This window comes from Chamaea fasciata, unplaced genomic scaffold (assembly GCF_029207755.1).
Source record: "Chamaea fasciata isolate MVZ Bird 193981 ecotype frontalis unplaced genomic scaffold, bChaFas1.0.hap1 SCAF_14, whole genome shotgun sequence".
Classification (NCBI taxonomy): domain Eukaryota; kingdom Metazoa; phylum Chordata; class Aves; order Passeriformes; family Sylviidae; genus Chamaea; species Chamaea fasciata.
The window spans coordinates 1,164,342-1,186,847 of NW_027094099.1; the positions used below are offsets into that span (position 1 = coordinate 1,164,342).

Below are 22,506 nucleotides of genomic sequence, written 5' to 3' on the forward strand. Positions count from 1 at the left end.
CCAGACTGGCTTCAACAACGTGTACACATTAGAATTTTCGTTTTCTGAGTGATGTTTCTTCAGTTGTTTGAGATTACCTTGCTGTCAGTTTAACTGTACATAAGCAACTGGTAAAAATTCTGAACATTCCTGGCTTCTGCAAGGGAGGAGGAACCTGAAGACACTGAAAATAGGGCAGTGACTAAGTATTTGAATAATGCAAGACACGTTAAAACATAATTAACATACAGCACTTACAGTAAAGCTATTCGTTACCCACTGTTTAGAGGCAACTGATTCTTCCTTAATCACATGCACAAGATGTTAAGTTTCCATCAAGTTCAGCCAAGTTTGTTGTTCTGTGTTTTGCTGCTATTGTTTCAAATAAAAAGCACAAATGCACTACAATCAGGTTTCCAGCAAACCATAAATACAGATCTATTGAAGTGAAGCCACCCAAAACTGTTGTTTTCACAGTTTGTCCAGCACACCCAGACTCCACTGGACCAAATACACTAGAATGTTAAACAGAAAACAAGACATGTTTATAGGGAGGATATAGAGATTTATTTAATCAGGTTTACTATTTACAGTTGAGATCACTTTCACATACTACTTTGCTACTCTACATGGCTACATTTTTTCCAAACCAATTGAAGGTCTACAGTCTAACAGTTCACTCAACACATAAAATGCTCTTCATAGAAAAATGAAATATTTCATTATAGAACAGTAGTGCATACATTATACTCCTGAAAAGCCAGCTTGTATTTTAAACCACTAATGTTTGAAAGACTGGATCTCTGAAGGTCAAAACTGCAGTCACATAATCCTAAAATTGGTTAGAGTTTTTTTGTTGGTTTTTTTTTCCCCCACAATTTCTTTATATATAAAGTGTACTGGACTTAGGTGTTTTTTTTTTTTCCTTTTTTAAAAGTGACACTGGTGAGGGGCAAGATTAAAACCTTTTTTTACTCTCAAATTAAATACAGCTGGCTTCCTTTGTACAACTTTGGCCAGAAAAGTTTCCACGTAGTGAAGGTTTAAGACATCCTCTCTCTATATGCAAGAATCAGCCAGTTAATGCTTAGAGGTAATCTACCGAAGTAGGCACACATCCTTTGACTTTCATATCAACCAAATTACACTTAAACTCGCAAATGGCTCTGAAATTAGAAAGTTTACTAGCATACTAAAACATTTAGATACATGAATAGCTGGCTAAAACAGTGAAAGTCACAGGTAATCATATGGGTTTGTGTAAAGCTGTTGTTTTGCCCATCACCAGTGCACAGTGCGGCTGCCCTCATGTCTGAAAGGTGTGCTTGGGGCAAGAAAGCTATGGAAGTCAACCTGACCCATTCACCTTCCACAGAAGTGGGGGAAGATTGAGCTGCATGTCGGAGTTCTCCTCTAGGCATAGGTTCCGCCAGCAATGAGAAGCTCGTAGGCAGGATCTCGACTCCTCCTACATAGAACTATACAGGCACACAACATGCCCAGAAGCTAGGGAGAAAAAACAGGGAACAAGCTTGAGTACAAGGAAGAGACTTCAAGAGACTCAACCTCAGCACAGACTGTCAGCATGCTTCAAGACTGGAATTAACATCAATGGCACTAAATGACAGCTCCTGAAAGAGCCTTGGCTCCTGCTGCAAACTGCAAGGGCCACAAACTTCAGTCTCATTTTCTTTACAATATTATCCTGGACATGTAAAACAAAACTTTTATTTGGTCAGCCACTTGTACTCTGCCTCAATAGTTCAGACTCAGGTGGAAGAAACTTCTCATGTTTTTTAATGAAAGGTACAGATATTCAGATACTGTATCTGGTATGGAAAATCCAAGTGCAACCCAAATGCATCAGCTTAACTGCTATGATGAGAATGGGCTTTTGAAAGATTTCATAAAACTCTCTCTGTGAACATGTCACATTAGAAAGCTTAAATCAAAGGCAAATAATTCACTTTTAGACATGTTAAAATTCACAGAACCACAACTGTGCTGGCATGCTTCCCAGGATTTAGGGTATGATCACCCTGTGTCCACTTACAAGACTTAAATCATATGAATAATCAGGGATACAGGGCATGATATTTTAAAGAAGTTGCATGTTTATTGAAGGTAGAAGACTGGGCCTACTAGAAAATAGCAGCTGCAGTGCTGTGTTCTGTGGTCTACAGTAACTGGCAATAGCTTCTAGTAAAGTATGAGATTGTACTGATTTGGTTGTATGCACAGAAGTTTATTCACAGATGCAAATACTTCGGAGGCTCCTGTCTTGTCTCTGGATTATAAAGCACCACTCAGAAGGTAACTGGATTTCTTAAAAAAGAGTCCACTCCAAAAATAAACCACAAAAACCCCCTCAGACAGAAAGCAAATAAGAATGAAATGGGTGAGCAGACAATCAAGTGTAGATCTTCCTCTCTGATACAGCAAAGCTCAGTGAAAATACTACTGGGACAAAAGGAAGAGTTACTGACTTTTTTGAAATATGGGCTGATGCAAACATCAGATGTGTAACGTGTTTTAAAACTAAATGATGGTACACAAAATACAGTACTCCAGTCAAAAGACTGAAAACAGAATGTTTAAAAACCCTAAATCTAAATAAGCAGTGATTAGGAAGACACATGATGAAATTCTAGTATGAGCTTTTCATTTCCTTGAAAGGAACAAGCTGTAAAGATCAATACTCTTCTTTGACTGCAGTGCATGATCTGCTTTGGATCTACAGCAGAAACCAGCACAGGTTAAAAAAGCATATGGAGAGTAACGTAGTATGACACTTCAGCTGTCATTAAAAACAGCACCTTTCTTCACTCAGATTGTTCCAGCTCACAGACTGACTCCTAAGTAAGTTATCATGGAATGCTTTGGGTTGGGACAGACCTTTAAGGGCTGTCCAGCCAAGCCCTCCTGCAATACGCAGGGACATCAGGGTGCTCAGGTTGCCAACTTCACATCAGAGCATGAGGAAACAAGTTACCTGAGAGAATGACTGGTCATGGACACAGCCCTTCTATGTGAGGAGGGAATACCTACAATTAAACCCACTTCACTCAGACTTGTAAAATGGAGAGTTTATGGTAGTTGCTATTGGCTACGAAATTCTCAAGAAGGCTCACAGCCTGCAAGTAAAAAACCTTCTCTGCTGTTCAAAGCCAGGATAAAATGAAAAGTGTGATGCAGAGCAACACCTCCTTTAGTCTTTTGCTAGAATTCACTCTAGCCATGTAGATCAAATGAATAAAACTAGATCCAGAACACTTACAGTTATGTGCACAAAGACAACCCTGTTCAATGACTCCCTCGAGACATTTAATTTATACAGTTGCACGAAACCTCAAAAATTCGGGTACTATAGCAAAACCTCATGCAATTAACTTCTGAGTTACTATTTTAAACCATTTTTGTCCTTTAGGAGGTCTCTGAGCATATTCCTAGAATTCATTACAAACACAGAAATGACTCACGTACCTCCATGCTCCCTACAGACATTATTTATTATGTAATTTAAAAATACGCCAGCACCTCTAAACATTTTAAGGCATTTGAGTCTGTTTCTCTTGGGTTGCTATTTAATATTGTGAACAGCTATTTTAGACATCTGTGTTGAGGAAGGATTCATGCATCCTACTCTTTAACAGCTTTCAGGAAAACCTAGACATCTCCTACTTTCAGGAGGTTTGTTTAGCTTTTTAAATTAATTTTGGTTTTAATTTGCCTGCTAGCAATAACTACATTCAATCTTTCCCCAAACCAAATTTGTACAAAAATTCACTGGCTGTATATACACGTGCCCTTTGTAAATGATCACCAATCACAAAAGCTGTGCCTTGGCTCCCTTCAGTTTGCTTCCTATCTATTAATAATTCTGTGCTGCCACTGTGGCTGGGGCCAGGGAATTACTGCACACTGGAAGATCCCCATGGTAACTGAAACATGAACATACCAAAAATTACTTCTTTAAAGAAAAGACTAAGTTGTTCATGTATCTCAAGCTTTGCAAAAATACTCCTAGTCTTTTAATTTTAAAGCAATTACTGAAGGTTAAATTTGTTGACTATAGGCTATTAGAGGCAATGAGCTTTGAACAGCCTCATTGCATAACAAAATAATCTGTTCAGAGGGAACTGTGCAGCCAGCACAGGGAAGGCAGCAAAATCCACTAAATGGTGCAAAAAACAATTATTCCTCTAAGTTTACAGGGTATGACCCAAGTGACAGCCATGTGCTGAAGCTTACATTCCATCTCCCTTTCAGTTAGCCCACAGACCATTCTGCTGAGAACTGGGCCAAGTACATACTTGGATTCTGTGTGGGAAAGACAAAGATGTCTGAACTGATGTCTCAAATTTCAGGAGATAAATAATAGAACAGCTTGAACAGAAGGGTGCAAGCAGCCACACTGCCACTGCAAGCACGTGTCAGAAACTCTGGGCCAGGGCCAGAAAGGATTATAACTGTGCTGCACTTTGGGGCAGACCTGTTCATCAACCTGCAAACTCCAAAGTAAGAATAAGGCCTCCTCTTGGGATTCACCTCAGTCAGTTTCATAAGACACACTTTTTTCCTGACATTAAAAAAAAATTGTCACAGTAACTATGGTTGTGATAAAGACATCGATTTTCAGTACACAAATACACTTCATTGTTCAAACAAGTACTGCTTTAACAACTGAAGTTTTCAGAAAGACAATTAAAACTATACCTTCCCCTCAGGAGACTGAATAGAGATCTCATCAAATCTGAGGTTCCATAGCTAAAGCAGTCTGGGTCTGAATAGTTCAACATGACTGTATATAGTACTACGAGTACTTCCTTATAGCATTGAAATGTAAAGGGAACCCTATTTTCACAAGACTTTGCAAAAGATTATTTATCTTCAAACTTGCAACCTGGCTCAAAACTGCTTTTGAAAACAAAAGTGCTTAAATTGTCAGACTTGACAGGTATGTTTTTTTAACTCAACTGCTATTAAAGAACACTAAAGTAACTTTGAAATCAGTTTTTAAGCCTCCTGGGATTCAGCATATGCACTACATTACTCAGAGACCACAGCATAGGCACAGTCTGCAAATAGTGTCATTAATGCACTAAGTCTGCCAGCTGATGAGCACTCAAAATCCCAATTTTACAAATACGTTTGGGAGACAGTGCTAGTCTTTTATTTCTTCCTTAAAATTTAATAAATACTAATATACATGTTAGTTTATTTCCTCAGTTACCTTTTTATGAGCAGGGTAACTCAGTTGCACACAAACAGAGCACACTATCAAAAACCTTGGTGTATCCCCTGGGTGGTCCTGACATTTGTACACCATGAAGACTAGTTAAGCTGCTGTACCCTCTAAAACAGCATGAAGAATGAGCTGTTTAGAAGTTGGAAATGAAACGCTATACAAGCTCTTCAAGCGTTAAATGCCATCAGAGGACATTTATGATACTTAATACCTAGATAATTTAAGTTTTCACAAAATAATTTACCATTTACATCAGAATGGATTCCTGCATATAACACTGACTGTCCAGCTCTAACAGAATATACATCCACATAGCAGTGGGAAGTTCTGTGTTAAAGTGTAATATCTGTATGTGCATACCTGTAATTAGCTGTACTGCAGGTTAGATCTAATTTGAAGGAAGGTTAACAAAGAACATTCTCTTACCTGAATAGCAGCAAATGCTAGTGCTGCCCAGATGACATACATCATGATCTCCTGAAGCTTCTTTACAACCAGAGCCTCACACCCCTGAAACAAGTAGGCTTCTTATGTATCAATCTGGCAACCATATTTAGACACACCAGAAAACCCCAAAAGCATGGCAGAGGGCAGAAAGATAATGTAATTAGATAAGTAATTAGATGAAAATTACTCACAGATGAAAAGAGGAGAGAGAGTATTCCCCCCCTGCAAGAAACCACATCTACTTTCTGTTAAAGCAAATACACCCAAGATTTGACTGAAAGAGAAGGAATTGCCAGCAAAAGCACGTGGTTGTGCCAAGACATGCTGCGGCTGCCTTACCTCCGAGTAAAGGTCCATGGGGCGGGTCAAACTGCCAGTGCAATTGCTGAGGGCTGCTTTGCAACAGCTGAGGGGCACACTGTTGTTTTTGGTTTGTTTGAACCAGATGGTACTCTCCCAGTCTGAATAGTTATGGATCCCACAGCAGCGCAGCTGGAAAAGCAGACAGGTAAAGAAGTCAGTTCTAAGTGCAATACCGAGAAGTATATTATGTTCCACTGCAGAAAAATACTTAAGTACTACATATTTGAATACAAGCACAGATTGAGAGATAGCTAATTATATAAACATTTATCTTCCCATCAGCAATATCATAATATTAATTTTTAACCAAGTTCAGCTATTTATTGTCCATTCACCAATTTCCTAGATTTGTCAGAATGGAGGAAGGCCATCTGCACAAGCAGCAGAGCAGCAGCATCTGTGTTTTAAGGACAGAAAGGAGTGGAAAATTAGCACATCTTGCCATCTCACCTGCCTCTGCACATAGTCAATAGCGCGACTGGCTGCATCAGGATTTGTTCCATTGTATCGGTTGTATACTTTCTGAATGCTGTGATCAACTTCATCCTCCACCTAGGAAGGGGCAGGAAAGCATCTGCATTAGCTCACCAGCAGAAGCTGCACAATTTAGGTAACATTTTGCTTCCAGCTACAGCATTTCAGGACACCAAGGTAACTCCCCATCATCTGAAATCATGTAATTCAGTGGTACACCTTCCTACAGTTTGAAACTGACTTTTGCCAAGATGTTGCCAGCTCACAGCTAAGGGAGAAGGAAAATTCAGGCAGCTACCTTCCAGATTTTAGACAAAGTAGCTTTGCACTGTCTCTCAGAAAAGGAACATGCTTTCCCCTGTGACACTGTGGAAGACATTTCATGAAGTTAAGGACTCTCAGTAAGAGCATGGACTCACCTTTCTACGTCAAGGCTCCAAACCAAAACCATTGTAACCACCTGGGCTAACTCCTTCCCCCTGGGACTATGAGGATATTGGGATCAAAAGGTCCTAAGCCATACCACCCACTCTTTTGGTTGAAGCACAGGTAAATAAATTCTGCAAGATGCCTTCTGGCTGACCCTACAGTGACCAAGCTCTCTGTTGAGCCCCAGTCTCCCGAGCCTTCCTAAGCAACACCGAGGGCAGTACACTGTGTATAGCAACATTCACTGCAATAAGTCCTAGAACTACTGCAAATCAGTCAAGATGCAGTCAAGTCCATGTGTTAGAAATGGATGCCACTCAAGAACCATCACTTGCCCCCTCAAAAGTATTGCATGATGCACAGTTTGGAGGAAATCTTACTAGAACCTTTTAACTACTATATTTTACTGTAAAATATTACTTAAATAACACACAGTTTAGTATAGATAAACACGTGTGCAATTTTAAGATTAGCTCTGATCAGATTTTTTTCCTATCACATTCAACAGGAATTATCTGCAAGGAATGTAATTTTAGGACTGAGCACTAAGCATGCATATCCTTTAGATTTGCAAGCTACAGTAGGAAGGTCTTGTCAACACATCATTCCTTTTAATACTTTAATGGAAGAATTTTCTCGGCAATAGCACTAGCTGAATTCCAGCACCACCCCCTCCTCAAGAACGCTGCCTATTTCAAGATAGGTATGCACAGAAGTCAATTTAGCCTGCACAGGCAACTTCTTTCAGACCAGTTTAAAATCAATTGTTTGATGATTCAACTAATTTCATTTACAACTCCAACTCATAACAAAACAGCCATTCAATTTGTCACATACATTTTAAAATAATTTATTCCCATGCTTGCTTGTGCATCATTTGGCTTGGGGTTCAAACAGGGCAACATTATGCCTGAAAACCACCCAAATTCCCTAAGATGCAACGAGAAATCCCTAGCTCTAGTTAACTGGCAGGTTGAGTGAAAAATGAAGAGTGAACCTCTCCACCCAGAGGAAAAAAGCCAGCAGGTCCTCAACCAACCAAGGCAGTTTAATCCACTCTGGCGCTTCCACAAAGCCTGACTTTTACTGCTAAGGACCAGTGCTGGAAGGCTCTGCAGAGCTCAGCCCATCTCAGCATGGCCTGGCCATGTTCCACATGACTGACAAACAGTCCTAACTGCATCAGCACGCAGGTTTACAGAGGCATGCAGGAAAATAAAGTGATTCTGAGATCAGTAATGGTATCTTAAGAGAGCACAGTGGCTCTTTCTTGAGGCATTATGCTCAATGTGACTTGGTACCAACAACTGCTGTGACCTCAATCTTTCCTTCTGTTGGGAAGTTTGTACAGTGAACACAAAGTATTTCTAACACAATTCAGGTGCCTTTAAAAAAAACAAAACAAAGCTCCCACAGATGTATACACACCGTGTCAGAAACAACAGACCAAAATCAGCAAAGCACAAAGCTGACTTATTTATCCTGGCAAAAACAATCAGAAGGCTAAGCAGACCTCCCCTCTCAGCTCACAGGTAATAAATTTATTTTTGTTTATTTCTGTTGCACCTGGAACAATAGCTGAAGATGCTAGATGCTGCAGGGTACTAGAAAATTGCCATTTTTGCTAACAGAACCTGTCTGTCCTTCCAAAGTTTTAAGGTTCAGTTTTCAACTACTGACTTCCACAAACAGCTTAACATAAGATCATGCTGCCACCAAAACTAGACTATCTTCCCTCTCCTCTGGCCCTGAATTACCTACTGCAGTGAAAACTGTATGCCAGCAAATGAAAAAAATGAGAGGCAACAGGAACACACAGCTGGGCAAGGAAGATCCATGCATCTGCTTGTATCTGCTGTGAATACTGCTCACTGAAAAAAGACCAAGTCCATTCAAGATGGGAACATGGAAGACAGTAAGATAACTACTGCTTAGTCCAGATCACATCCATGGTAATTCCTGCACATATTAAAGTACACCTCTGCAGGAACTGAAACAGAAGGAAACCGTTCAGATCAACATTTAAGAACCCACTTCCTACCCCCTGGGAATTGTAGTGCTTTCCTCAGTGGCTTCTAAAGTCTACTTCTACTACAAACTTCAGAATGCCCAATGACCATCCCAGTTCACTGCCAAGACACCAGAAACCAAATGCAAAGCATGAGGAAAACATTCTGAGTTCAAGCATGGCCAGGAGGGCACTTCTGTTGAAGTGGGTGAGCGTTACGCACCAGGTCTACAACACAAACACTTCAAGGTTGTGTTGTCAGCTGTTAACTCAAAGCAGTCTTCCCTGGGACCCAAGCAAAACCACCACTTTTACTTCCAAGCTGTCTTCCTGTTTGTTCCAGGACAGCAGGAGAAAGCAAGGAGAGAATTCAGAACCAGTGAGACCTGTGCTGTTCACAGGACACAAAAGGCCAGAGACAAATGGTACTGCAGTTCAGCTTGCTGGTAAGATATCCCTGAGTGTCCTACATTGCAAACATGGTCCATGCCACAGCTAAAATGCCTTCTCTGGTCTACTCTCTTTTTCCCCCTCCCCAGAATTTAGATATAGACATATCAAAAGCCAGTAAACTGCAAGTCAGATGTTTCTTCAAGGTACACTGTGGCATCTCTAATACCATGCAGTATATTTCTGACATGTATTATGCTGGTAGAAACACATTTAACTTCATTTTTCTGGTCCTGCTTCTTAATTCCATTAAACAAACAGTGGGAAAAGTTGTAAGTTTTTTAGCTATAATCCCTGTCAACAACCTGTGTAAAGCTAGAAAGTATACATGAACACATTTCATCTATTTCATTTTCTTATTATGTAGTGTTAGTTTGCACACCAAAACACATGACAACATTTAAGTTATTGCATATTAAAAAATACGCCCGATGTTCAAACACTGCGTAGCCTCAATCATTCACAAAGTCAAAGCAAAAATAAACTAGAAGACAATCTGGAAAATGTAAAGGTACCAATTACTGTGATTCCCTTTTCCTCTTTAACTGCTAACCATATGTTCCAGGTAATTTTTTGCCTACAAGATAGCTCTCTGCATTGATGTTCTAAATTTTAAGGTACTGATATCATAAATTAATCCACTCAGACATTTGATTTTATTCCCTTAACAAATACCCATTAACAGCTCAACAGAATCAAACACAGTAAAGAACACCCTTCTGTACCAAGGCCAGAGTTCACAACAAAACATTTACTGAAACTGAGAAGTTCTTACCTTCGCTCTGTAAATGTATCCAAGAACCACAACCACAACTTCGGTAATAAAAACCAAGAGCAAGATGATCACAAACTGTAAAACACAATCAAGAACATTTGGGCAAATAGTTTTATTCGTTTGCCTGATAAAAGTCTCCATGGAGATTTTTCTATTTATTTTGAGGCAAGGCTTTGATTTAACAGATAATGTAATGCAGGCACTTAAAATTGACAAAATGAGCCCAGAATTCATTCAAGAAACTTTAGTGTTCACAGCTTCACCAGGTAATAAGCTGTCCAGTCAGGCAAGTCTAGCTGTCATTAGTACTGAAAATACCATACTGCAGGCCTTTAATCAAGTGTTTCTTTCCATCTTCTTTGTTAGGTAAATAGGAATGTCTCATCAAAGAGGCTACCCAGGCAGTTGCTGAGAGTGGTAGATGGACTAAGGGAATGTTTCCTCAGGTTAAGCTCTGTAACAACTGGAAAAGACAGTAAGCTATACATATCTCTTGCTATATTAGAGTACTTTTAAAGGAGTCTACAGAGCATTCAACAAAAGAATCCCCAAACCCCCCTGTAGGAACAGCTTAGATACCAGCCTCTCTTCTTCCCTACCTAGTTTTCAAGCCAAAATTACAATTCAAATACTTGGAAACACAGGGCATAGAATATTGTAAACCAAGTGACCCAGAAAGCCATGAAGAAAACAACCAGGCATTATGACAACCCTCAGTTATCCTTGACACAAGACACTTAAAGCAAGAAGGCTCCTCAATCACTTTTCTCTTCCTTCAATTCAGCTTTTCAACCACGACAGATTAAAGTGAGATTTAAAAAACTGTTATGACTTAATCATATGGTTTTACATTTTTTAATGAGATGATCACAGTTCTAAAAAAGGTAAAACTGAGACGCCTTCTGCTGCTAGAACTGTTTAATTTAACACCTTTATTCAGAACAGAAAATTGAAACAAGATGTTCCTAACAAAACGAAGCAGAAAACTTTGAAGGCCATAAAGAACAAATGTGAAGTGACACTTCAGGAGTTTATTAAGAGGAGGCAGGCCAGGACTGTGCAGGAGCCATGCACTCACCGTGGCCAGGCCACAGCGGCTCTCCCGGATGGTGGCGCAGCAGCCGATGAGGCCGATGATGAAGAGCAGCGTCCCCACGGCGATGATGATCACGGCTGGGATCAGTGTGTACACGTCCTCAAAGAAGTGATCGTAGTCATCGTATGTGATGAACACATAGGCTCCCACGTAGCACAGGATGCCTGCTGCTGCCTACAACAGGCACAAAGACACGGTCAGTTCCCTGCAACACCGAGCCCTCACTTCAGCAAGGTAGCAATGATTTTATAAACACCATAAAGTAGTGTTCCGCAGAAATTCTGCCGGTTACAATCTATGACCTACTGTTAGAATAAAATAGATGCACATGTTGTAAAATTGAACCTCAGCTAGGGAAAGATGAACTGCTAGAAACAACAGCATTTCTGAAGGGTTTACAGCACTGGAAAAATCTGATTCCAACCAGAAGGAGGCAGAAACAAACACAAACCACCAACTATTAAAAAGTCAGAACCAACTACCTACAGAAATGTACCATAAACTTGCAAGATTGATGTTGTCAGGATTGTTGTATGAAATGGTCCTTTTTCAACAGTCAGCTTGAAGGTACTGCAAAATTAACCCTGTAGGATGAATCTGCAACTAGATGGACTGAAACAGTAGGACAAAGCTCTTACATCAATCTGCTATGACCTTGCCTCCCTTCCAATTACAGATCCCAACACATCAATACCTTCATTATCTTTAGGCTGAGCAGAGCTAGTGAAAGAGAGGCAACTGTTGCTTGAGGAGCCAACTAACACACATTTGTTTTTAAATACAAGGGCCTTATCAGTTTGTGCTTTACAAATGTTTTTCCCAACTGTCCTCACACTTGCTGCAGAACAAAACATCAATTTGCAATGTGGACAATATAATCTGAATGTTTCACGACAAGCTTTCCCAGTGTCCCAATACAAGGCCAAGCTAAAACAATACCCTCAGAAGATGCAATGGCTACGCTATGACCTGGGGAATTTCATCTTGCTGTAAAGGGCAGTGTCCCTATCACAAACCAATCCATGCCCTGGACACAAGGGCTCACTCAACAGGAATGTGACACCCTGCAGCTCCAGCCTGAGGGAGAGCGCTGCAGGCTGCCTCCAGCCAATGCTCCCACTCACTGGCATTACAACCAGCCCCTCCCTGCTCTGTGAGGAGGAGGGCAGACACACAGAGCTGCCTCCAGAAGCTGTCGTACTGCAAGGCTGGATCATGCTAGTGTACAGTCACAGACTCAATAATTCAGTCTAGAACATCATTTAGCCCAGTTGCCTGTGCAAAGCAGGCTCAACGATCAATTCAGCCCAGGCTGCTCAAGGCTTTGTCTCACGTCTTGGAAGTCCTCCCTGGGAAGCCTGTTCAGTGTGGCACAGAACAAGACAAGCCACGAGACAAAAGGTATCCAGAATTTCAGTCCTGGTTGCCACTACATACTAGATGTACTGCAACATTAATGCAACTCCTTCCTATAAAACAACAGTGCACAACCACTACCAGAATATTACTTTATGTATGGAATATACCCTGCAGCACTTTGCTACAGAGACACTATGTCAAAGAAAAAGATATTAAGAGCCAGCTCCAAAGTATCATCTTCTGCATGGATTTGAGCAATGTATTTGACCTCTCCACCTCTCTTTCTGCAGCAAAGGTAATTGTGTACTCTGCAGGAATCTTAAGGGCATCCAGGAGGCTCACATTCATCCAATAAAAGGTGCTGTGTCTATATAAGGGGAGGGAAAACTGAAAACCCAGTAACAAAGACCAAGACATCTTTTCCAGACAAGGATGAACAAGCTATTGCAAAATCATCCCTTTGCACAGAAGATGTTGAAACGCTGATCCACCTGTACAAACCCTGCCATATGAGGTACAACACGGCAAAATGCAGACACACACTTTCTGTACACAAAGCTAAGATTCAAAGCAGTGTCACTGAACAATGGAATTACATTAACTGTTGCCTAGCAATGAAGCCTGTGAATGGCAGGCCAGTGATGTAAGCGCCTATTTCTAAGAACTAAAATGCTTGTTGGAAATATGGTATGCTACAAGGTGGCAGATGAAAAACCACAGCTGTGGTTGGCATCAGGCACAGAACATATACCACAAAGCTGAAATCAGAACCATTTGTGAACTCCTTTGTCCTTCTTTTGTTGTAATTTAATTGGCTTCCTCCTTGTTTAAGAAAAATCTGGATCATAAACTGCATAAGCACATATATTTGAAGTAAAAGGAGTTTAGCCTTAAAAAAACAATCAAATCTGTCTACAGGTGTCATCTTTCCTTTCCTACTTCAAGAAGCACATGCATTTTAAGAAACATTGCTTCTGCAGCCCTTAGACAGATTAAAAACTGCCTGGTTTCAAAATGTCATTAAATCCCTTCCACACATGGTACAAGAACAAGACTATTCACCCATGACAGCACTGGGCCTTAGGTTTTGTTTCTGAACAAGGTCGAGGAACTGGTGTTTCTGAAACAGACACTGCATCTGTGATGAAGTGACCCTACTCTTCAGAATTACTGCTGCTACCTCTTCAACAAGTGATCTGCAGGGGAGGAAGGTCCTGAGAGCAGAGGCACCTGCTGGAGCTTGCACAAGGTTTAAAAGCCACAAAGATTAAAACTCCTTCCCTGTGTACCACAGCTGAACACTGTTTCTGAACAGGCACAGGACTTGGTCTATCACAGAGCAATGAAAGTAGCAACACTACCCAGTTAGTTTACACTTAAACAAGTTTGAGATGCCCTCCCTTTTCCTTTCACATCACAACCATGGGATACTGAGTGTTTATCTCAGCCTGCTCTAAACCAGGAAGGGGAAGGTCTCTGACGGGTTTTAGCTGGGATGAGAAATGGGCTTTTGAAACAATCCTTTTTGCCTAGCTTTTGATGATTTTCTCTTGCTCCCTTCTGCCCTGCATCACTGAACAGTCTCAGGAGTGTGTAAGAGGAGTCACTTTGGGTGGAACCAGAAAGACAAGTACAGTTGCTGCGCTGACTGCTCAGAGGTGTTCAGCCACTGGGACTGCACCGGCCCGAGGTCCCTCCCTCTTTGGAGCTCAGCAGTTCCAACACGAGGTCTCAGCAGACAGTCCAGTGTCACCCACTGATACAGATAACAGATCAACACTGCAACAAACAAGATAGTTTTACCCACACAAAGAGTATCTTGACCAGGGCAGCACCAGTTAAACGCACATTTATTACCTGCTGCAAACCAAGCACAAAGTTCGTTCTTCTTTTTGAAGAAAAAACCCAAAACAAACCAAATCAACTGACTCTCCCCTGCCCAAAATCAAACACCCTACCCCAAACCATGCAAAACAGTACTATGTGCTTAAACCATCTATCTCAAAATAGGAATCGTCTAAAGAACCCAATGGATGTCTACAGACACAAGGATAACTTTAAAAAAAAATCATAATCCACATCTCACTGTTTACCATCCTGCAGAGTAAACAGAAAACCTGCAAAGTCCAAACTCGCTCAAGTCAAAGACAATTGAATATAAAGCTACTGTGTTTACAATCATGTATTTCCTATCATTAAATGGAAGCCAAATATATGAACTGCACACAGTTCAAACAAGTCTTTGATAAACAGGGCTTGAAGGAAGAATTCTCCAACTTAATCTGCTCAATGCTGTGAATAGAGGTGGCAGCATTTCCTGAACCTGTGCCAGGTCACATGCCTGGTTATTCAGCATTCACACATCCTTTTACAGTTGTCTACATCGAACTCATAGTTCTGAACCTGAAGCAGCACACTCTTATTTTGGGATGAATTAACCTTTAAAAACACTGCTATCAATGTACAGCCAATGAAGACAGCTCACTGCAAAAGGCGTGAGCAATTCAATGTCCTTTCCATCAGAAGCAAATTTCTAAGACACGAAGACCTCTCACAGTTCAGAAAAAGATTGATTTTACACTGCCTTGGCTGGAGCCTCTATGCAGTTATTAAAAGCTCAACAATTATGCAAATAATAGGAGGAAAAACTGAAGACCCAACGACACAATGCTAAGTATCACTCAACACATTCTAGGAAAGCTCAGTTAAAAATCAAGGTTCTTTTTGGCTGCTGTGACACAGCCTCTAAGCTCGTGGCTGTTTCACAAAGTCAGCTTTCACCTCTCACAAGCCCTGAGTTGTACAAGGCTGTACATTGCCTAGCAGCACCTTGAAACAGTTTCAGGGATTTAGTTTGCTTGTTTGTTTTCCAAGGAGGCTGCAAACACACAGCAAGAATGTTTTCATGTTTTCAGTAATGCTCACACACTGCAGCAGTTTGAGAGCCAAAACTGTGGCTACCTAAGATGAGTATAAGATATTTAAACTTGTTCCGCTGATCATTTATTTATCAGCCACGGGCACTGCGGCTTCTTTTACCAGCAACTGCTTCCTTACACTGCCCGAATAATGTTACTGCCAAAGAGATCTGATCAACACTTGTGTGTTCATACTTTTACTCCTCACTTTGCTAGGGAACTTTCTTCATTTTGGGACCAGAACAGAACACGCAGCAGAAGTTCTGAATTTCTTTTGTGGTACAATTTCAATTAGCTCAGTCAAAGAACAGTCCCTTTAGAATCTATGTTCATTCACTGTTTTAAGAAAAACACATCCTCTCTGAACAAGAAAATGACGGTAGCAGCAAAGTACTGTATCTCAGGAGAAAACACACCTGATACTCAGGCAAGAGGAGCATCTCACATTTTTGGTAAGGACACCTACTTAGAAATTCCTACGGCTGCCAACTTTGCCACTGTTGATTGGTAAATGTTGATAGCAACACAGACACCACTCCAAACCAATTATTCACTCTATTATGGAACTGTCTTTCAGGCACTACACCCATGATATACTCTGACAGACCATCTAAATCATCTTTAATAAAAAGAACCTAAGGAAAAAGTAAGCAAAAAGCTTTTTACACTAACAAACACTCAGTTTTCCTGTCTGGGTTCTGTCCCAGTACCATTTTCCCAACATGTCCATTACTTTCCTCGTGTTAAATGTGAGTATATCTTTGTTCTCACTGCCTTTCTACCACGTTTTTTTAAAAAAACAGAACATACCTCTACTCCAGGACAGATTTACGAGAGTCTACAGTTACTTCTGTCCATGCATATCAACTCCTGAGCATTTCCTATCCACAAGCAGGAACACTGGGTTTTGTAGTCTGCCTCCAAATTTTTGGGCTTCTTAGAACAGTACCTGAACAAGTGGTTTTGCCACATTTTTCCATTATTTGAATTTTAGGGTACTTCTTGACATTTTTGGTCCTTTTCAACACTAGAGTACCCACAGCGTGGTTACTGGAATAAAAAGAAGGGGATGACAAAAACTTTTAAGTCTTCCTTTTAGCATTCTGTTCTTCAAAATTTATTTCCTTTACCTCACAGGCCCAACAGGATCTCTCTGGGGTTTATATCTCTTACAATCTTTTCAGCCCTTCCCTGCTGTGTATCTCTCTCTCCACTCCCCTTCCAAACAAACCCACACCCATACTTGATATTTTCTTTGCTTCCTGAAATTGATGCAGAACCAGCTTAGAACCTAATGATACTGGTTTTCTGACACTCTTCTCTTTGTTCCCATCAGTGATAATTTAACTTGAGCTATAACTAACTTACAAAATCTTTTGGAAGAAAGACAACAATTGCATTCAGCTCCATAACACAGTTAAAACTATTTTAAGGGCTTAGAAAACAAGCAAGCTCTGTAAAATTCAAGCAAGCCAGACTGCTCAGTCTGTATTAGGCACATTCAATTCTGTGCCTGAACACCTCCAACTCAAATGCTTTTTTAGGCTAAAGCAAAAGGCACGGCTAGGCTGCTTTTGCATTTGGCATCACATATTTGAAGTGCCACTAATTGCAAGATGTAGTGCATCTGCAGTCTTCAGCCTCTTCAGAAGCCAAGTTAACAATACAGCCCTTCTTTTCCACCTATTTAGTCGTCACCAAGGCTGGAACTCGAGCTGGTGCTTTCCTGCTCCCAGACTCCCTGCTCTGCAGGAGAACAATGATCATCACTCTGTGCTTCAAAGTTCACCACGGTAAAGTGAACAAATTTCTTGTACTATTCGAAGGTATCACGTTTAGCTTTGCGACTTGGTTTTGTTAGGTATTAGGTCTTTTAAGCTCAAGACCAGACACCAAAAATCCTGAAAAATCTCAGGCAAAGACCTGAAAATCATCCTGTAAAGAAACATGAATGACACTACCATGTTGCTTAAAAGCAAATCAAAATATTTATTACCAGAATTCAGGACCTGTGCCATGTTTGCCATCTGAAAATTCACATTCAAGTGTTGTAAGAAATATCACTCAAAGGGCACAACACTTGAGTGTTTTAAATCCCATTCTTTTAGTTAAAAGAACTATTTTTTTAATGCACAGGAGTCCAAACCATTGCCAATCCTGAAGGATACACTTGCCTCACACCGCCACAGTAGCAGAAGCAGAAAATATTCCATTTTTACATCCAAAAGCAGCTGTCTTTCAAGAAAAAAGGGCTTTGGTCAAGTAATCCCTGCAGGGTTACCTTTGGGATCATCCATCAATGAGAGCCTTTGATCACCAAAGAACTCTCTAGAAGTTTGCTTTAAAGTCCACAGCAGTAACTCTGCTCAAGCTCACAACAAACTAGAGAAATTTCTGGGCTTATTGCTATGTGTAAGAGAAAGTGAGCTCCAATCTTCCTTTCTACTACTAAGTTTGAATGAATGTTCCCATTACTTCATTTTCTTTGGGTTTTTTTTTTTTTTTTTTTTTTTTTTTTTTTTTTTTTTTAAACCAGAAATCCCCCAACATGTTACATACACACTGACTGCTGCAGCTTCTCTAAGAAAATCCTCCATTTCCCACACTCTGGTCACTGCACCGGGGTGAGCACACCCCAGCTGCGCAGGGAGGACAGATTTGTGGAAAGTATTTGTGCTCTACAGAAGTAGAGACTTGAGTTTTCTCTGAACAATCATACCAAGAATGTTTTATAACAGCTTAGTCAAATGAACTGTTAATGTCATGGTTTCAAGCCAGCTAAATACTACAAGAACCAACTAAACAGTTTGCAACTACTGAGTTGAAAGTATTGGAGAAGCAGAGTTCATTCTTTTCCTCAAAGAGAAGGACACAGAGGTGAGACAAAAACCTTAGCAAGCACAGGGTATCTGGCACTGTTTTAGAAGAGCAGGCTGTCAAAGCACATTAGACAGATTCCCTTTTCTGAAGCAAGACCACATGGAGCTCTGAATATTTTATCATTCTATCCTAGGAACTAAACTAAGACTGAAAACATTTCCTTAGCATTTTTGTCTTCATCTCATCATCAAACCGGTTTCAACTGAATTATGCAAGTCACACCATGAAGCCTTGAATTAAGGGCACACAAACACATTTGACAGCAGTCTTTAGGTATTTGTTGCAGGTAAATATATTTCTTCCTCTTTCAAAATTACGCAGACTGTAAATTTAGGAGGTTTCCTGAAGAACATGCTATTCTCAAATATTTTATTATGGGGTTTTTTTTGGCAATTAGTCATTATCAACATTTCATCAAGGTAACAAAAAATCTAGCTGATTATGAAGATATATGTACCAGAAGTCGCAATACTTTATTTCTAAGCTGTATTGTCTTCCACAGCAAAATTACTTCCTATCCAATACTCTCCTTAAAGGACTCAGCATCCCCTAAAAGAAGGCACCAGCTGACCAAATAATTCTTGTGCAAATTTAAGGTAAAGGTCAACTGAAGGATTGGTTTTCCTTTGTCATTTATCATATCTGCTCAAAAATTAACTCATAGCAACGAGGCACTAAGAAACATATTAATTAGATCAGTATTCCCTGGTCTAAGGAGGGCAAGTTTTAACTGATACTTCACACCAATCCATTCTTTGGTATTTTTGACCTTCAGCACTCTTTGACAAATTATCCAAAGCTCAAGCTCGTGTTCCACACAGAATTTACATTCTGCTACTCTTTATGACTCCCAGTTATGGTAGTGTTTTCTTACAGAACTGTATTTTAAAGGCAATATAGGTACCTACAGAAGATGCACTCAATGCTCAACACCCCTTGCAAACGTAACTCAGCTGAACTGTAAAAATACAGCACCAAAAATGTGGAGAGGTGAGTAGAGTCCATTCAACGTTCCACATGATAAACTAGTACCTGCCCTGCTTTTAGACAGCTTCCACAGCCTATTTTCTTTAAAAAACAAAAATCCTGTAGTTTTACCAACACAGGGGAAAGTACAGTTAATGTAAGAATTTTACACAGCAGAAAGAAGTTTTCACAAGACAATAAATGATGTTTTATGGTGGTAACTAAAATTTAACAAGCAGCACATGACTCTTCAAAATGAGATGAACTTGTAGAATTGAAATCAGTGGTTGTGGATGGTAAGTGGCTGTCACCTGTCAGTAAGGTCTAATCCTGCTTCTTTCAGACTTGAAAGAAATTATAAAAGTTAGAACCAAGACTCCAAAGCATAACAAGCATATCCCTGCTGTTTCTTCACAGCACTGATAATTTTCTGAACGCCTTAGTTTTAAGACAGAGATAAAGTCTCTCCGAACATTCACATCCTCCCACAAGTTAGAGACCCATGGGACAAGGGGGGAGTTATAACCATCCCACTGTGTAGTCACAACTTGCTCTTCCTACAGGTGACCATGAAGGGAATGATAACACAGAGGACTGCTTTATGAAACCTTAAAGAGGGAGAGTAAAGTTACAAAAGCAATTAAAGGAGATTTCATCATTCCCTGACCAATTATAGGCATTTGTCTATTGTCAAGTCTCAGGAAATGCAAATGATCTAATTATCAATACTGGAACTACACAAGGATGACAAGCTAAAGATTTCTGTGACAGTACAGGAGCACTCACATTGCCAGCTAGGTGAGCACCAAATGTTAACACACACAGCTCAGTCAACAAATGAGCCACTGGCTCTAACCTGTGAAAGAGGAAAAGCACTGTCGTCTGGAACTCTCACTTTCAGAGAGCCTGCATCATTCAGCATGTACCTGATGAGCTGCATGGTGGTTCCAACACAAGCAACCCAGTCACTGGCCTGCCAAAAAGCCACCAGCACAAGCTGACTTCATAGGCTGGAGGTGGGTTACAGAATACAAGACTGATGACATTTGAATCTGACACGAAGTACACCTTATCTAAATACAACCTGCCCATTTTAAACTAAGCCAAGTTTGTCTCAAAAGTAATCAAAAATTGCAAACCACGAAGTTGAGCATTACACAAAATAACTTTGACCCCACCACTGTATGAGAGGAGCAACTGCCAATTCCAACATGCAATTAAATTACTAAATGCAGCAGACTAGGAACAATACCTATCACCAAGCTTCTGGAGCGGGGGAGAAGCCGCACACAGAACTTGTGCTTATTTACTCCACACAGAGCCTCATTTCTATCAGGAGCTACAGAAAAATCTACTTCAAGGTGCCATCGAGAAGGCAACTCACAAGAACCGTGTCCGGTCAAAAACTTTGAAGCATGACGTAGGAGCCCTCAGAGAGCTTTTAAAAGGCCACTTGCAACTATGCGTGCAACAAAAAGCCACACCCAAGAAAGCAGATTCCAACCTTACTGCTGCACTGAGAGGTTGATGTCACTGCTTTTTACTTTAAAGAGAAAGAACGGAGCCTGTGCACCTCAGCCAAAACTACAGACTTCGGATCTGCACCACTTAAGGCCAAACACGCCTCACCTTCACAGCTCCTCTCCCAGAACAGCTGTACAGGCAAATCCAGGGAAGAATGCACAGATATGCATTTTCCCCGCCCGTGATTCATTTCCAGGCACCCTTAAGGAGCACTCCTTTGGAAAAATTCAGACAAGAACAGTCATCTTGTAACGCTAGTAAGATTTCATATAATTTTCAATACCAAATGAAGCAACTACATGTAGCTACACTTTCATGTTCCAACAGCTCGTTACCCACTATTACTTTTCCAAAGATGAAATCTCTGAGCAGTTGGGACAACAGGCATTCTGTTCCTGGAGCTGGGATTAGAGCAGGAAAGACGCAGGACCTAAATGCACAATTGGAATTCTTTAAAATCTGCAGGCTCTTCTTTACCTGATTTCATTTATTTAAGGGTTTTGCCGTTCCGAGAAGCCAATTATTACAGTGAACACAATGCCAAGCTAGAGTCTGTACGTCCATCCTGAAGAAAGTAATCTACAGCAACCTACTGTCCCCCCTTTCGTAAAGCTTTTGTCTTACTGTCACTGTAGCTGTGGGAGGTTTCAGCCATGCATAAATACTACAGCGCTCCCGTGGCTAGCGGAACACACGAAGCACAAATATACAAAGATGTGTGTCCTGACTGGGTGTTACCAGCTGCAGGAAGAAAACATTCCCCCATATTCACCGCTGAGCGGATGTCCCGCAGCGGACGGCCAAAACAGAGCTGCAAAACTTAACCGGCTACAGAAATTAAACCGCCGGAGACCCGAGAAGCTCGATAACGCAAGACGGAGAAGCTGTATTCGCTTACACGAGAGCCTCTACCCAGAGATCCCCAAGGCTCGTTAAACCTTCAATGCCAGGTTCAGTCCCCCCACCGCGGAGCTCGGGGGAAGGGCTGCGCCCAGCACGGAACCCCCACACCCCGCGAGGGGCCTCAGAATGCCCGTTCAAGAGTTTAAACACGAACTGAAGCCGTGCGGGGACGTGGGAGGGGCTCCCGGCTCCTGAGCGAGGCCCGCAGCGCTCTCGGGGCCAGGCTCCGACCTGGAAGCCCGCGGCCGCCGTGCCGAGCGAGGCGCGAGCGGACTCACCCAGAAGATGAGGTTGAGGAAGACGAGGACGGTCTTGGAGGAGGTGATGCCGCACTGCCCCATGGCGCCGCCGAGCCCGGCCCGCGTCCCCTCAGCGCCGCAGCACGTGACCGCCCGGCCGCGCGGGCGCTCTAAGATGGCGGCCGCCCGCCTCACGTGGCGCCGGGGGGGGCGGAGGCACCTAAGATGGCGAACCGCTCCCCCTCAGAGCGGTCCCGCCCTCGGGAGGCGCCGCGCCGGGGCCGCCCTCATGGCGCCTCATTGCGCGGAGGAGAGGTCGGTGCTGTCATGCAGCCTCAAAACCCGGGCAGCGGAGCATGACAAACGCGGCGGCTGCTGTTTCTTCAGCCCCTGAAGCGATAATTTCCCGACTGCCTTACAGTCTTAAAACAGGCACTAAAGAACTCTG

The 22,506-nt window shown here is 41.5% G+C and overlaps 1 protein-coding gene across 1 annotated transcript; it reads right to left on the reverse strand.

Annotated features, from left to right (window-relative positions):
• Window positions 1-523: 523 nt before the first annotated feature.
• On the reverse strand, window positions 524-22,240 carry TSPAN3 (tetraspanin 3). Its single transcript, XM_066196158.1, has 7 exons — window positions 22,098-22,240; window positions 11,252-11,443; window positions 10,174-10,248; window positions 6,488-6,589; window positions 6,014-6,166; window positions 5,654-5,737; window positions 524-1,485 (listed from the first exon to the last, which is right to left on the reverse strand). Exons 1-7 carry the CDS (start codon window positions 22,158-22,160, stop codon window positions 1,393-1,395), a joined length of 762 nt encoding a protein of 253 aa, XP_066052255.1. The 5' UTR covers window positions 22,161-22,240; the 3' UTR covers window positions 524-1,392.
• Between the last annotated feature and the right edge of the window lie 266 nt (window positions 22,241-22,506).

Bases quoted from the DNA above. Each gene is read 5' to 3' on its own strand.
- TSPAN3 (XM_066196158.1), bottom strand. From the start codon at position 22,160: ATGGGGCAGTGCGGCATCACCTCCTCCAAGACCGTCCTCGTCTTCCTC. The intron at 10,249-11,251 runs GTGAGTGCATGG...TGTGTTTTACAG, and splicing joins GCCGCTGTGGCCTGGCCACG to TTTGTGATCATCTTGCTCTT. The intron at 1,486-5,653 runs GTAAGAGAATGT...TTTTCTCCCTAG, and splicing joins TAGCATTTGCTGCTATTCAG to CTTCTGGGCATGTTGTGTGC.